A 15,472-nucleotide genomic window follows, 5' to 3' on the forward strand; every position below is an offset into this window, starting at 1 on the left:
TCTTGGTTGTCTAGTTTGGTCTAGTCTTGGTCGTCTAGTTTGGCCTAGTCTTGGTTGTCTAGTTTGGCCTAGTCTTGGTTGCAGTGGTGGGTAGTATATGGGGCTTTGGTGACAAAACGGATGGCACTGTGATAGACTGCATCCAATTTACTGAGTAGAATATTGGAGGCAATTTTGTAAATGACATCGCCTAAGTCAAGGGTTGACAGGATAGTCAGTTTTAACGAGGGTATGTTTGGCAGCATGAGTGAAGGAGGCTTGGTTGCGAAATAGGAAGCAGATTCTAGATTTAACTTTGGATTGAAGATGCTTAATGTGAGTCTGGAAGGAGAGTTTACAGTCTAGCCAGACACCTAGGTATTTGTAGTTGTTCACATATTCTAAGTCAGAGCCGTCCAGAGTAGTGATGCTGGGTGGGCAGGCGGGAGCAGGCAGCTATCGGTTACTTGCGTTTAAGAGCAGTTGGAGGCCACAGAAGGAGAGTTGTATGGCGTTGAAGCTCTTTTGGAGGTTTGTTGAATTGAGTCGGCTCGAGAATTGAACCCTGTGGCACCCCCATAGAGACTGCCAGAGGCCCGGACAGCAAGCCCTCCGATGTGACACACTGAACTGTATCAGAGAAGTACTTAGCGAACCAGGAGAGGCAATCATTAGAGAAACCAAGGCTGTTGAGTCTGCCGATGAGAATACCTCTCACGACTGTCTTGGTGTGCTTGGACCATGTTAGTTTGTTGGTGATGTGGACACCAAGGAACTTGAAGCTCTCAACCTGTTCCACTGCAGCCCCGTCGGTGAGAATGGGGGCGTTGACTCGGTCCTCTTTTTCCTGTAGTCCACAATCACTCCTTTGTCTTGCTAGGTTTAGCATTTTCAAACAAAAAACATCAATGTACCAGATATTAGCATGCTTTAAATGTCATGCCCAAGGCCACGACTCAATCTGAGGCACATTATAGAGCAGAGTACTGGACATACTACAATGAGTCTTTAAAAGGCATTTTCCCCAACGTTCAAGGACATCGCCTTCATGGTAAACACTGTGCATTTTTTAAATATTTTTTACCTTTATTTAACCAGGCAAGTCAGTTAAGAACAAATTCTTATTTTCAATGACGGCCTAGGAACAGTGGGTTAACTGGTCTAGGAACAGTGGGTTAACTGCCTGTTCAGGGGTAGAACGACAGATCTGTACCTTGTCAGCTCGGGGATTCGAACTTGCAACCTTTCGGTTACTAGTCCAACGCTCTAACCACAAGGCTACAAACACGACCCCCTACCCTGTTAGCTCAAACCACTAGGCTACAAACACGACCCCCTACCCTGCCGCCTCTACACTCTAACCACTAGGCTACCCTACCACCTCTACACTCTAACCACTAGGCTACAAACACGACCCCCGACCCTGCCGCCTCTACACTCTAACCACGACCCTGTTGGCTCAAGTGTAAATTAGAAGTTAATGCAATGTGCTGCTCTATAAGGCACTCTGGGTTGAATCCCGAACCGGAGTACAAATTACAAAAATGCAACTTTTAAAATGTTTCAAGGAGCTTTTAATGTCAATGTCAAACTTGTACACATCATCATCATCATCATCATCATCATCATCATCATCAAACCGATCTGTAACAACAACTCTTTGTGACTGAAATGGGACCCTTTTCCCTCTATAGTGAACTACTGTTGAACAGGGACCTCTATAGTCCACTACTGTTGACCAGGGCCCTCTACAGTCCACTACTGTTGACCAGGGCCCTCTATAGTCCACTACTGTTGACCAGGGGCCCTCTATAGTCCACTACTGTTGACCAGGGGCCCTCTATAGTCCACTACTGTTGACCAGGGCCCTCTATAGTCCACTACTGTTGACCAGGACTCCCTCTATAGTCCACTACTGTTGACCAGGGCCCTCTATAGTCCACTACTGTTGACCAGGGCCCTCTACAGTACACTACTGTTGACCAGGGCCCTCTATAGTCCACTACTGTTGACCAGGGCCCTCTATAGTCCACTACTGTTGACCAGGGCCCTCTATAGTCCACTACTGCTGACAAGGGCCCTCTATAGTCCACTACTGTTGACCAGGGCCCTCTATAGTCCACTACTGTTGACCAGGGCCCTCTACAGTCCACTACTGTTGACCAGGGCCCTCTACAGTCCACTACTGTTGACCAGGGCCCTCTATAGTCCACTACTGTTGACCAGGGCCCTCTATAGTCCACTACTGTTGACCAGGGCCCTCTATCGTCCACTACTGTTGACCAGGGCCCTCTATAGTCCACTACTGTTGACCAGGGCCCTCTACAGTCCACTACTGTTGACCAGGGCCCTCTATCGTCCACTACTGTTGACCAGGGCCCTCTATAGTCCACTACTGTTGACCAGGGCCCTCTATAGTCCACTACTGTTGACCAGGGCCCTCTATAGTCCACTACTGTTGACCAGGGCCCTCTATAGTCCACTACTGTTGACCAGGGCCCTCTATAGTCCACTACTGTTGACCAGGGCCCTCTATAGTCCACTACTGTTGACCAGGGCCCTCTATAGTCCACTACTGCTGACCAGGGCCCTCTATAGTCCACTACTGTTGACCAGGGCTCCCTCTATAGTCCACTACTGTTGACCAGGGCCCTCTATCGTTCACTACTGTTGACCAGGGCCCTCTACAGTCCACTACTGCTGACCAGGGCCCTCTACAGTCCACTACTGTTGACCAGGGCCCTCTATAGTCCACTACTGTTGACCAGGGCCCTCTATAGTCCACTACTGTTGACCAGGGCCTTCTATTGTCCACTTTATAAGGAATAGGGTACCATTTCGGGAAGCACACCTCGTCCACGTAATCATTAGAAAATGCATTAAGTTGAATAATTAATGAATCCCAGTTAATAATAGAGCAGCAACAGATAAATTAAAAAAAGAGAAAATCAAGAGGAAAAAAAAAAGTTTTATTTTTTTTATTTTTTATTTTTAATGCAAAATTGAAACAGGTAAAACATGCCTTTTTGTCTGTTATTAACGTTGTTCTCTGTTCTGCGTGTTCTACGGGTTCCTCGGTTCTACTGGGTAGTTCTTAGGGTTCTATAGATGGCTATTAGGTAATCGACCAATCAGGATTTCAAAAGGCACTCCAGGCCTGTTATCACCCTGTCCTCTATCTCTCTCCAGGCCTGTTATCACCCTGTCCTCTATCTCTCCAGGCCTGTTATCACCCTGTCCTCTCTATCTCTCCAGGCCTGTTATCACCCTGTCCTCTATCTCTCTATCTATCTCTATCTCTCCAGGCCTGTTGTCACCCTGTCCTCTATCTCTCCAGGCCTGTTATCACCCTGTTCTCTATCTCTCTCCAGGCCTGTTGTCACCCTGTCCTCTATCTCTCCAGGCCTGTTATCACCATGTCCTCTATCTCTCCAGGCCTGTTATCACCCTGTCCTCTATCTCTCTCCAGGCCTGTTATCACCCTGTCCTCTATCTCTCTCCAGGCCTGTTGTCACCCTGTCCTCTATCTCTCCAGGCCTGTTATCACCCTGTCCTCTATCTCTCTCTCTCTCCAGGCCTGTTATCACCCTCTCCTCTATCTCTCTCTCTCTCTCCAGGTCTGTTATCACCCTGTCCTCTCTCTCTCTCTCTTCAGGCCTGTTATCACCCTGTCCTCTATCTCTCCAGGCCTGTTAGCACCCTGTCCTCTCTATCTCTCCAGGCCTGTTATCACCCTGTCCTCTCTCTCTCTCTCTCTCTCTCTCTCTCTCTCTCTCTCTCTCTCTCTCTCCAGGCCTGTTAGCACCCTGTCCTCTATCTCTCCAGGCCTGTTATCACCCTGTCCTCTCTCTCTCTCCAGGCCTGTTATCACCCTGTCCTCTATCTCTCCAGGCCTGTTATCACCCTGTCCTCTCTATCTCTCCAGGCCTGTTATCACCCTGTCCTCTCTATCTCTCCAGGCCTGTTATCACCCTGTCCTCTCTATCTCTCCAGGCCTGTTATCACCCTGTCCTCTCTATCTCTCCAGGCCTGTTATCACCCTGTCCTCTCTATCTCTCCAGGCCTGTTATCACCCTGTCCTCTCTATCTCTCCAGGCCTGTTAGCACCCTGTCCTCTCTATCTCTCCAGGCCTGTTATCACCCTGTCCTCTCTCTCTCTCTCTCTCTCTCTCTCTCTCTCTCTCTCTCTCCAGGCCTGTTAGCACCCTGTCCTCTATCTCTCCAGGCCTGTTATCACCCTGTCCTCTCTCTCTCTCCAGGCCTGTTATCACCCTGTCCTCTCTATCTCTCCAGGCCTGTTATCACCCTGTCCTCTCTATCTCTCCAGGCCTGTTATCACCCTGTCCTCTCTATCTCTCCAGGCCTGTTATCACCCTGTCCTCTCTATCTCTCCAGGCCTGTTATCACCCTGTCCTCTCTATCTCTCCAGGCCTGTTATCACCCTGTCCTCTCTATCTCTCCAGGCCTGTTATCACCCTGTCCTCTCTATCTCTCCAGGCCTGTTATCACCCTGTCCTCTCTATCTCTCCAGGCCCACATAACAGGGCTAAGAAGAAGTGATTTAAATTGTCTTTAAACGTGCAGTATATAAAACAGACATACTCCCACACCGTGCCAGCCTCCCAAATGCCGCCCTAATCCCTGCACACTTCACGACTTTAGCCGACTTTTGACGACTGACCCCCTCCCTATATGTCTTCCATAGGGACTAGGGTGCCATACCGTACGCAGACACAGATTGATGTTCCTACAGGTCCGTGTTGGGCCGGGGAAGGAAAGGTAGGGTAGTGTGGTAGTAGGGTAGGATGTCTGTACGAGACTCTGCATTAAAACAGCAGTTTGAATTCCCGGGAGGAAAAAACCTGTCTTGTGATAAAACACAAATCATTGTTTTCAGAGTCTCTTGTAGCAAAGTTCTCCTGGTCCGTTAGGGCTAACTCAGCTCCTGAATCCAGACCCTGTGGGTTGGAATCCAGCTCCATGATTTCCGTATATCCAGGGACAGTGTGGTCATGGTTACTACATAGTGTGTACTATATGTCAGTGGCTCAAGGTGAGCTAGAAAACCCGGTAAGATTATGGCGTAGAAAGACCAATCCCCTTCGAGCATTCCGGATTGGAACCCAACGTTCTGGAACTAGAAGCCAAACAGAACTTCTGTTCATTGTCACATCAGCGCACCGCTGAGTCCAGTCCACCAATCACAGAGCTTCAGAGACAGCCGGTTGGGAGACAAGAGGTTAGAGGGAGGAAGGTTTGAGAAGGTCAGTGACACCATAGAGGAGAGTGGAGAGAGAGAGAGAGAGAGGAACCATAGAACTACAACTCAATTCTAACTCACATTCTGGGGGATTGAATTAGAACTCAATTCTAAATCGAATTCTAAGGGATGGAATTAGAACTCAATTCTAAATCGAATTCTAAGGGATTGAATTAGAACTCAATTCTAAATCGAATTCTAAGGGATGGAATTAGAACTCAATTCTAAATCGAATTCTAAGGGATTGAATTAGAACTCAATTCTAATTCTAAGGGTTTGAATTAGAACTCAATTCTAATTCTAAGGGAGAATTCATGGTTTTGTTTTCATGTAGAAACCCAGCCGCTTGCTTTACAAACAACGTACTGTACACATTGTGTCAAGTCTTACCTGAGAGTTGGTTAGTGTGTAACTGAAGTTAAAGTCACTGATTATATGGTGAGTGATCTTTCTTTAGACTTTTAAGGTGTAGACGATTCTGGCTTCCTTTTAGAAAGGAGACAAGGAGAGGATGCTATTTTAGATGGTTAAGGTGTAGATGATTCTGGCTTCCTTTTAGAAAGGAGACAAGGAGAGGATGCTATTTTAGATGGTTAATAAGGTGTAGCCCCTGGACCCTTACAGTCCTTCCACGGGGTGATAAGGAGTTTCTCCTTTTCTCTCAAATTGCTACAGCGAATAACCTCACCGAGGGACGCGGTTTCTCTCTCTTCCTCTCCTCGTGATGACTTCACACACTGATGCTCTCTCTCCCTCTCTCCCTTCTATCCTTCTCCCTCACATACAAACACATAGAAACATACATCATGTTTTCAGAGATGCATTTTATCTCCAAAAAGAAGGCGTCTGGTTTCCCCCCCCCCCCCCCCCCCCCCAAAAAAAAAAAAAAACAAATTAGCATTTAGCTGTTTTTATTCCATGCAGAAGAAGAGTTCGAGTTATTTTTTTTGACCCGAAAATGTTGGTTTGTTCTATGTACTGTTAGAGGAATAGTTTAAACATCCCTTTAATGTAGAGCCGCTATATAGACCAAAACATCCCTTTAATGTAGAGCCGCTATATAGACCAAAACATCCCTTTAATGTAGAGCCGCTATATAGACCAAAACATCCCTTTAATGTAGAGCCGCTATATAGACCAAAACATCCCTTTAATGTGTTGAAAGACTTATTTAAATACAAGTTGACATGAAGGGGGGTGAAGAGGAGGGGAGGGGGGGGGGGGTGAAGAGGAGGGGAGGGGGGGGGGTGAAGATGGGGGGGAAGAGGGGGGGGAGCAGGCAAAAAGCTAGTTTTCAGAGGCAACATGTTATATGTTATAAAGTATGGTTAAATGCATGTAGATACATTATGTGTGTGTGTGTGTGTGTGTGTGTGTGTGTGTGTGTGAGTGTGTGTGTGTGTGTGTGTGTGTGTGTGCATGTCGCACGTCTATGTTGTGTGGGTATGGTTTCATTGAGTGTGTGTGTGTGTGTGTGTGTGTGTGTGTGTGTGTGTGTGTGTGTGCATCTCGCACGTCTATGTTGTGTGGGTATGGTATCACTGAGTGTGTGTGAGTGTGTGTGTGTGTGTGTTTCACTACATTGTGTGTGTGAGAGAGGGAAGATCCTGATATACATAATGAATGAAGTAACTGGTGCTCAGCACGGTAGAGAAATGGCCTTAATGAATGGATGACAGTGTTGGAACACTGCCAGTCTAAACCACATAAACCACACTACATCTGTACAGTCTAGGTAACTAACTAACCACTAACTTTCCCAAAATCCCCAGGTTTTTTTTCAGGAATCCCGATTATAAAAGATTCCTCGGAATAGGTAGGAAATCCGTAATCCTTCAACCAGGATTTCTGAAAAACCTTGGAATTTTGGGAACATTCCCAGAATTTAGCTTCCCTAGTCTCAGCAAGAGTAGAGCAGAAAGACAGAAAAAGTGTCATTTTTTCATTAGAAAAAGCTGGAATACGTTGGCACTGATACTCGTATGGACCTCGTATTCCCAGGGATTCTGGCTCATTTCCGGGAAAAAACCTCACATTGTTTTTGCCTCCCAAGTCTTTGTGTTTTCAAAAATACCTGATGTTTTTTTTCAATCAGTTATCTTTTCCTAAATCCTCGTCTTTGCCAAAGAATCCGATTGGTTGTTACTGAAAATATATTGTCCGTGATTGGTTAGATTCTGATAATCCTCGTTGTACGGTTGGTTAATATCTCGATGCTACTTGTCAATAATGCCATAGATGATTGGTGGATTAGGTTTAAATCACATTTGATTGATGAGCATGAAATCCATTCAAATTCCTTTTTACAACGACAGCTCGTTGGTCCTATCGTTTGATTGGTTAACCCTTCATGGCGTCCCATCATCGGGTTCGCCACATTAGTCAGATTCAGATCTGTCCGATCATAAGTGTTCAAATCAAATTGCATTGGTCACATACACCTCAGCGAGTGTTCCCATTGGTCCTGAGGCGTGTATGGCGTCAGGCCCAGTTCCTCCATCTCTCTCCCATCTCCCCACAGCTCCCCTGTTGGTGGGAGGTTAGACATGCATCTAATTAACTTTAAAGAGTATTAAAAAAAAGAGAGAAGAAAGAAGTTAACACTTGACACTGATCTCAGTTCAGTAATGTGTTGCTTCCTGTAATACTTCAGGTTAGGATTCAGGGAAGAGTAAACTGATCCTAGATCTGTTTTTTGAGAGAAACTTCTACACAGATTAGATGAAGTCAGTCAGAACTGCTCTCTCTCTCTCCCAAAGGAGATCCATGGATCCATCTCCCTCCTCACCATCCACATAAATATGATGTTTTTACCATCCAAAAGTTCAGATTCGATTAAATCGTAGTTTTCTTTGGGGGATGGGGGATGGGGGGGTGTTCAGTTAATTCACACCATTCATCTTTTTTATTTACACCTTATAGTCATTTCTTCTTGGAGTCTAAGGTCCCAGTGTTCTTTTTTTTGTGGCTTTGTAGTTGTGTGGTGTCTTGTCTCCAAAACCAACCCAAACCCACTGAGCGGTCCTCTCTTCTTAAGGTGTTGTTATTATTGATATTATTGTTATTATTCACAGCTGGTCAAAGTTCTCAACAAAAGAACTACAACAGAAATGGACCATTTCATTCCAATGTCTAGAAGTGGGCTGTTCCATTTCATCAGAACAAACAGGGATGGAATGTTCCATTCCATCAGCAAAGGGGTGCAGCAGCAGTGGACTGATCCATCCATCCTGCTCTTACAGGTAGACCTCTCTACGGGAGAGCGTGAGGCACGACGTGGTCTTGTAGTCCCCGGTCCTAGTTAATGGTATAACTTCCGGAGGGTTGACCCTGCCCTGACCCCCCCTATCCTCCTCGTGATGGCGTCTCCCGAACCCGGCGGAGCTGAACGTGTCGTACGACGCTGACGTCATCTTCCGGTTGAGTAGGTTCCGGTTGTGGTCGCCCATGTTCCGGTTCATCCTGTCTCTGCCCACCAGGCTGCCGAGAGGATCCCCATTGGCTAACGGTAACCTCTGACCTCCTCCGCCGACTCCCACGCTGACTACGCCCGGTTCGGAACTCCCGGCGCTGCCGGCGCTCTCGCTGTCACTATCTTCCTCATCATCGTCGTCATGGTTATTGTTGTTGTCGTTGCCAGGGGAGGCGAAGGTGGACAGGCGGGGCGGCTCGCTGACGTGGCGCTGGCGCTGGTGTTGCCGAGGCGACGGGCGGATAGCGGCGGGCATCCAACAAGTGTCGGAGTGTCCAAACTCATCACACTCCCTAGTGCACTTCCCTGTCAGGGCTACGTCTGGGAGCTGTCTGGCATCTGGAAAAAGAGAAGGATGGAGGGAGGGAGGGAGGGAATGTGAGAGGGAGGGAGGAGAGAGGGAGGGAGGAGAGAGCGAGGGCGTGTGAGAGGGAGGGAGGAGAAAGGGAGGGGAGAGGGAGGGAGGGAGTGTGAGAGGGAGGGAGGAGAGAGCGAGGGAGTGTGAGAGGGAGGGAGGAGAGAGGGAGGGAGGAGAGAGGGAGGGAGGAGAGAGGGAGGGAGGAGAGAGCGAGGGAGGAGAGAGGGAGGGAGGAGAGAGGGAGGGAGGAGAGAGGGAGGGAGTGTGAGAGGGAGGGAGGAGAGAGCGAGGGAGTGTGAGAGGGAGGGAGGAGAGAGGGAGGGAGGAGAGAGGGAGGGAGGAGAGAGCGAGGGAGGAGAGAGCGAGGGAGGAGAGAGGGAGGGAGGAGAGAGGGAGGGAGTGTGAGAGGGAGGGAGGAGAGAGCGAGGGAGTGTGAGAGGGAGGGAGGAGAGAGGGAGGGAGGAGACAGGGAGGGAGGAGAGAGGGAGGGAGGAGAGAGCGAGGGAGGAGAGAGGGAGGGAGGAGAGAGCGAGGGAGGAGAGAGGGAGGGAGGAGAGAGGGAGGGAGGAGAGAGCGAGGGAGTGTGAGAGGGGAGAAAGATATATTGTTAAAATATAATACAGAATCAATCAAACACATTTTATCTGCCTGGCATCTACAGTTAAGTGGAGGGAGAGAGAGAGAAAGTATATAAATATGGTATTTAAAAAACATGGGAAACCTATTGGCAAACAGACAAACAGACAGACAGAGATACTTACATACTAGATATATAAAAGGAGAGAGAGACACAGAGAGACAGAGACACAGAGACAGAGACACAGAGAGAGAGGGGCAGAGAGACAGACAAACAGACTTACATACTAGATATATAAGGAGAGAGAGACACAGAGAGACAGAGACACAGAGACAGAGACACAGAGAGAGAGGGGCAGAGAGACAGACAAACAGACTTACATACTAGATATATAAAAGGAGAGAGAGACACAGAGAGACAGAGACACAGAGACAGAGACACAGAGAGAGAGGGCCAGAGAGACAGACAAACAGACTTACATACTAGATATATAAAAGGAGAGACACAGAGAGACAGAGACACAGAGACAGAGACACAGAGAGAGAGGGGCAGAGAGACAGACAAACAGACTTACATACTAGATATATAAAAGGAGAGAGAGACACAGAGAGACAGAGACACAGAGAGACAGAGACACAGAGAGAGAGGGGCAGAGAGACAGACAAACAGACTTACATACTAGATATATAAAAGGAGAGAGAGACACAGAGAGACAGAGACACAGAGAGACAGAGACACAGAGAGAGAGGGGCAGAGAGACAGACAAACAGACTTACATACTAGATATATAAAAGGAGAGAGAGACACAGAGACACAGAGACACAGAGAGAGAGGGGCAGAGAGACAGAGAGACAGACAGAGATACTTACATACTAGATATATAAAAGGAGAGAGAGACACAGAGAGACAGAGACACAGAGAGAGAGGGGCAGAGAGAGAGGGGCAGAGAGACAGACAGAGATACTTACATACTAGATATATAAAAGGAGAGAGAGACACAGAGAGAGAGGGGCAGAGAGACAGACAGACAAACAGACAGACAGAGATACTTACATACTAGATATATAAAAGGAGAGAGAGACACAGAGAGACAGAGACACAGAGAGAGAGGGGCAGAGAGAGAGGGGCAGAGAGAGAGGGGCAGAGAGACAGACAGACAGAGATACTTACATACTAGATATATAAAAGGAGAGAGAGACACAGAGAGACAGAGACACAGAGAGAGAGGGGCAGAGAGAGAGGGGCAGAGAGAGAGGGGCAGAGAGACAGACAGAGATACTTACATACTAGATATATAAAAGGAGAGAGAGACACAGAGAGAGAGGGGCAGAGAGACAGACAGACAGACAGAGATACTTACATACTAGATATATAAACGAGTGCATAGTGTATATAACTGAATAGAAAAATACTGACTGCATTCAAGGGATTCAAAGCTTTTCCTAAAATATAATAACACGTTCCAACAGCCCCAGAAGGTCAAAGGTTCAAATGTCAAAGGTCAATCTGGACTGATGTCATATGTGAGAGGATTATGCCTACAGGAGACAGATTTATTTATTTAAAGGTGTCTCTAAATCATTTTTTAAAGGGATCTCTACATGTCACATGTGAGAGGATTATGCCTACAGGAAATGGATGCATCTAGACTTATTGAAAGGGATCTCTAGATATGTGAAGTGCATAGAGGGGAGGGACACATTTAAAATGAGTAGGTGAGACTAATCACTGTAAAGGACATATTTTGGGTTGCTGATTGGCTGGTGGTGTTTGCAGAGCTCTCTGTAAAGGAGGCTACAGAGAATCATCTAAACAAACACACGTAGGCGTGGTCATTACAGACTTCTCTAACAATGTGTCCAAGTCCAGCCGTATCGGGACTCACAACAGACAATACAAAACACAGCCAGAGAGAGAGAGAGAGAGATAGAGAAAGAGACATGTGCATTGGAGCATTCTTGCTTTCAAATGAGAAAAACAACCAACGTGAAAAGAACGATGGATGACTCTGTCAAGGCCTCAGAGAGGAAGAGAGAGAAATAAATAAAGATATAGACAGAACAAAAAATATATATATAATATATATGGGGGGCCGCACAGCCCTCCATGTGCTCGCCAGAGGTAGCCTGACTGCCATTAGGTACCGAGATGAGATCCTCAGACCCCTTGTGAGACCATATGCTGGTGTGGCCCTGGGTTCCTCCTAATGCAAGACAATGCTAGACCTCATGTGGTTGGAGTGTGTCAGCAGTTCCTGCAAGAGGAAGGCATTGATGCTATGGACTGGCCCGCCCGTTCCCCAGACCTGAATCCAATTGAGCACATCTGGGACATCATGTTTCGCTCCATCCACCACAGACTGTCCAGGAGTTGGCGGTGTTTGAGGGTGTTTAGGTTGTTTACAGTGGTTGAGGGTGTTTCAGGGTGTTTACAGTGTTTAGAGTGTTTGAGGGTGTTGAGGGAGTTTACAGTGTTTGAGGGTGTTTCAGGGTGTTTACAGTGTTTGAGGGTCTTTAAGGGTGTTGAGGGTGTTTAGGGTGTTGAGGGTGTTGAGGGTGTTGAGGGTCTTTGAGGGTGTTGAGGGTGTTGAGGGTGTTGAGGGTGTTGAGGGAGTTTACAGTGTTTGAGGGTGTTTCAGGGTGTTTACAGTGTTTGAGGGTCTTTAAGGGTGTTGAGGGTGTTTAGGGTGTTGAGGGTGTTGAGGGTGTTGAGGGTCTTTGAGGGTGTTGAGGGTGTTGAGGGTGTTGAGGGTGTTGAGGGTGTTGAGGGTCTTTAAGGGTGTTGAGGGTGTTGAGGGTGTTTAGGGTGTTGAGGGTGTTGAGGGTGTTGAGGGTCTTTAAGGGTGTTGAGGGTGTTGAGGGTGTTGAGGGTGTTGTTGTTTGAGGGTGTTGAGGGTGTTGAGGGTGTTGTTGTTTGAGGGTGTTGAGGGTGTTTAGGGTGTTGAGGGTGTTTAGGGTGTTGTTGTTTGAGGGTGTTGAGGGTGTTGAGGGTGTTTATGGTGTTGAGGGTGTTTAGGGTGTTGAGGGTGTTGAGGGTGTTGAGGGTGTTTAGGGTGTTGAGGGTGTTGAGGGTGTTGAGGGTGTTTACGGTTGTTTAGGGTGTTTACAGTTGTTTAGGGTGTTTACTGTGTTGAGGGTGTTTAGGGTGTTGAGGGTGTTGAGGGTGTTGAGGGTCTTTAAGGGTGTTGAGGGTGTTGAGGGTGTTGAGGGTGTTTACGGTTGTTTAGGGTGTTTACGGTGTTGAGGGTGTTGAGGGTGTTGAGGGTGTTGTTGTTTGAGGGTGTTGAGGGTGTTGAGGGTGTTTATGGTGTTGAGGGTGTTTAGGGTGTTGAGGGTGTTTAGGGTGTTGAGGGTGTTTAGGGTGTTGAGGGTGTTTACGGTTGTTTAGGGTGTTTACAGTTGTTTAGGGTGTTTACGGTGTTGAGGGTGTTGTTGTTTGAGGGTGTTTACGGTGTTGAGGGTGTTGTTGTTTGAGGGTGTTGAGGGTGTTTAGGGTGTTTACGGTGTTGAGGGTGTTGTTGTTTGAGGGTGTTTAGGGTGTTTACGGTGTTGAGGGTGTTGTTGTTTGAGGGTGTTGTTGTTTGAGGGTGTTGAGGGTGTTTAGGGTGTTGAGGGTGTTGGTGTTTGAGGGTGTTGAGGGTGTTGTTGTTTGAGGGTGTTGTTGTTTGAGGGTGTTGAGGGTGTTTAGGGTGTTTAGGGTGTTGAGGGTGTTTACGGTGTTTACGGTGTTGGTGTTTAGGGTGTTGAGGGTGTTTAGGGTGTTGAGGGTGTTGAGGGTGTTGAGGGTGTTGAGGGTGTTTAGGGTGTTGAGGGTGTTTAGGGTGTTGAGGGTGTTTACGGTTGTTTAGGGTGTTTACAGTTGTTTACGGTGTTTACGGTGTTGAGGGTGTTTAGGGTGTTGAGGGTGTTGAGGGTGTTGAGGGTCTTTAAGGGTGTTGAGGGTGTTTAGGGTGTTGAGGGTGTTTACGGTTGTTTAGGGTGTTTACGGTGTTGAGGGTGTTGAGGGTGTTGTTGTTTGAGGGTGTTGAGGGTGTTTATGGTGTTGAGGGTGTTTAGGGTGTTGAGGGTGTTTAGGGTGTTGAGGGTGTTTAGGGTGTTGAGGGTGTTTACGGTTGTTTAGGGTGTTTACAGTTGTTTAGGGTGTTTACGGTGTTGAGGGTGTTGTTGTTTGAGGGTGTTTACGGTGTTGAGGGTGTTTAGGGTGTTTACGGTGTTGAGGGTGTTGTTGTTTGAGGGTGTTTAGGGTGTTTACGGTGTTGAGGGTGTTGTTGTTTGAGGGTGTTGTTGTTTGAGGGTGTTGAGGGTGTTTAGGGTGTTGAGGGTGTTGGTGTTTGAGGGTGTTGAGGGTGTTGTTGTTTGAGGGTGTTGTTGTTTGAGGGTGTTGAGGGTGTTTAGGGTGTTGAGGGTGTTTACGGTGTTTACGGTGTTGGTGTTTAGGGTGTTGAGGGTGTTTAGGGTGTTAAGGGTGTTTAGGGTGTTGTTGTTTGAGGGTGTTGAGGGTGTTGTTGTTTGAGGGTGTTGAGTGTGTTTAGGGTGTTGAGGGTGTTGAGGGTGTTTAGGGTGTTGAGGGTGTTGAGGGTGTTGTTGTTTGAGGGTGTTGAGGGTGTTTAGGGTGTTGAGGGTGTTGAGGGTGTTGAGGGTGTTTAGGGTGTTGAGGGTGTTGAGGGTGTTGTTGTTTGAGGGTGTTTAGGGTGTTGTTGTTTGAGGGTGTTGAGGGTGTTGAGGGTGTTTAGGGTGTTTAGGGTGTTGAGGGTGTTGTTGTTTGAGGGTGTTGAGGGTGTTTAGAGTGTTGAGGGTGTTGAGGGTGTTGAGGGTGTTGAGGGTGTTTAGGGTGTTTAGGGTGTTGAGGGTGTTTAGGGTGTTGAGGGTGTTGAGGGTGTTTAGGGTGTTTAGGGTGTTTAGGGTGTTGAGGGTGTTTAGGGTGTTTAGGGTGTTTAGGGTGTTTAGGGTGTATTGAATAAGTTTGTTTTTCTCTTTGATGTCTTTGTAGTATATTGACATGTATGTTGGTTGTGTTGTTGTTCTGAAAATGTGTGTGTGTGGTGTTTTATAGCATGAGTGTGTTGTTCTATAGTGTGTGTGTCGTTCTATAGTGTGTGTGTGGTGTTCTATAGTGTGTGTGGTGTTCTATAGTGTGTGTGTGGTGTTCTATAGTGTGTGTGTGGTGTTCTATAGTGTGTGTGGTGTTCTATAGTGTGTGTGTGGTGTTCTATAGTGTGTGTGTGGTGTTCTATAGTGTGTGTGTGGTGTTCTATAGTGTGTGTGTGGTGTTCTATAGTGTGTGTGTGGTGTTCTATAGTGTGTGTGTGGTGTTCTATAGTGTGTGTGTGGTGTTCTATAGTGTGTGTGTGGTGTTCTATAGTGTGTGTGTGGTGTTCTATAGTGTGTGTGTGGTGTTCTATAGGTATCTCTGTGTATGAGTGTTTTTGTGTGTGTGTCTCAGGTGTGTGTTCCCTCACCGTTCTCCACATGTTCCTCCTCTCCTACACTTCCCTCAGGTGTGGTCCTCTCGTACCCCTCCTCGGGGAGAGACAGCGCCCCCACTCGGGGTCCAGATGAACCCTTACTGCTGGGGGTCTCAGAGTCCTCTGCAGCGCTGTCATAGCAACCGTCCTGAGGCCCAGGGACCACGGAGAACGTCACCCTCCGCAGGGTCGCCTGGACGGAGGAAGAGAGGGGGAAGAGAGAGGGAGGGGGTGGTAGAGAGGTCTGTTAGAATGGGAGTATAGATCAGGGATTAGGTCATTAAAACATCAGACTAGAGAAAATACAACAGTCACTTCAACTGGTTACTGAGAAAAGAGGAGAGAGAGAGAGAGAAAGAGAG

General features: G+C 47.4%; 1 protein-coding gene across 1 annotated transcript in view; it reads right to left on the reverse strand.

Annotated features, from left to right (window-relative positions):
* Positions 1–6,271: 6,271 nt before the first annotated feature.
* pcdh7a (protocadherin 7a) overlaps positions 6,272–15,472 on the reverse strand; it is an 83,457-nt gene continuing 74,256 nt past the window's right edge. The window contains exons 5-6 of the mRNA XM_036933995.1: positions 15,105–15,303; positions 6,272–9,050 (exon numbers count right to left, since the gene is read on the reverse strand). Coding sequence (XP_036789890.1) covers positions 8,476–9,050; positions 15,105–15,303 — 774 coding nt within the window. The 3' untranslated portion in view covers positions 6,272–8,475. The remainder of the gene's footprint in view (positions 9,051–15,104; positions 15,304–15,472) is intronic.

Source organism: Oncorhynchus mykiss, chromosome 10, assembly GCF_013265735.2.
Source record: "Oncorhynchus mykiss isolate Arlee chromosome 10, USDA_OmykA_1.1, whole genome shotgun sequence".
Classification (NCBI taxonomy): domain Eukaryota; kingdom Metazoa; phylum Chordata; class Actinopteri; order Salmoniformes; family Salmonidae; genus Oncorhynchus; species Oncorhynchus mykiss.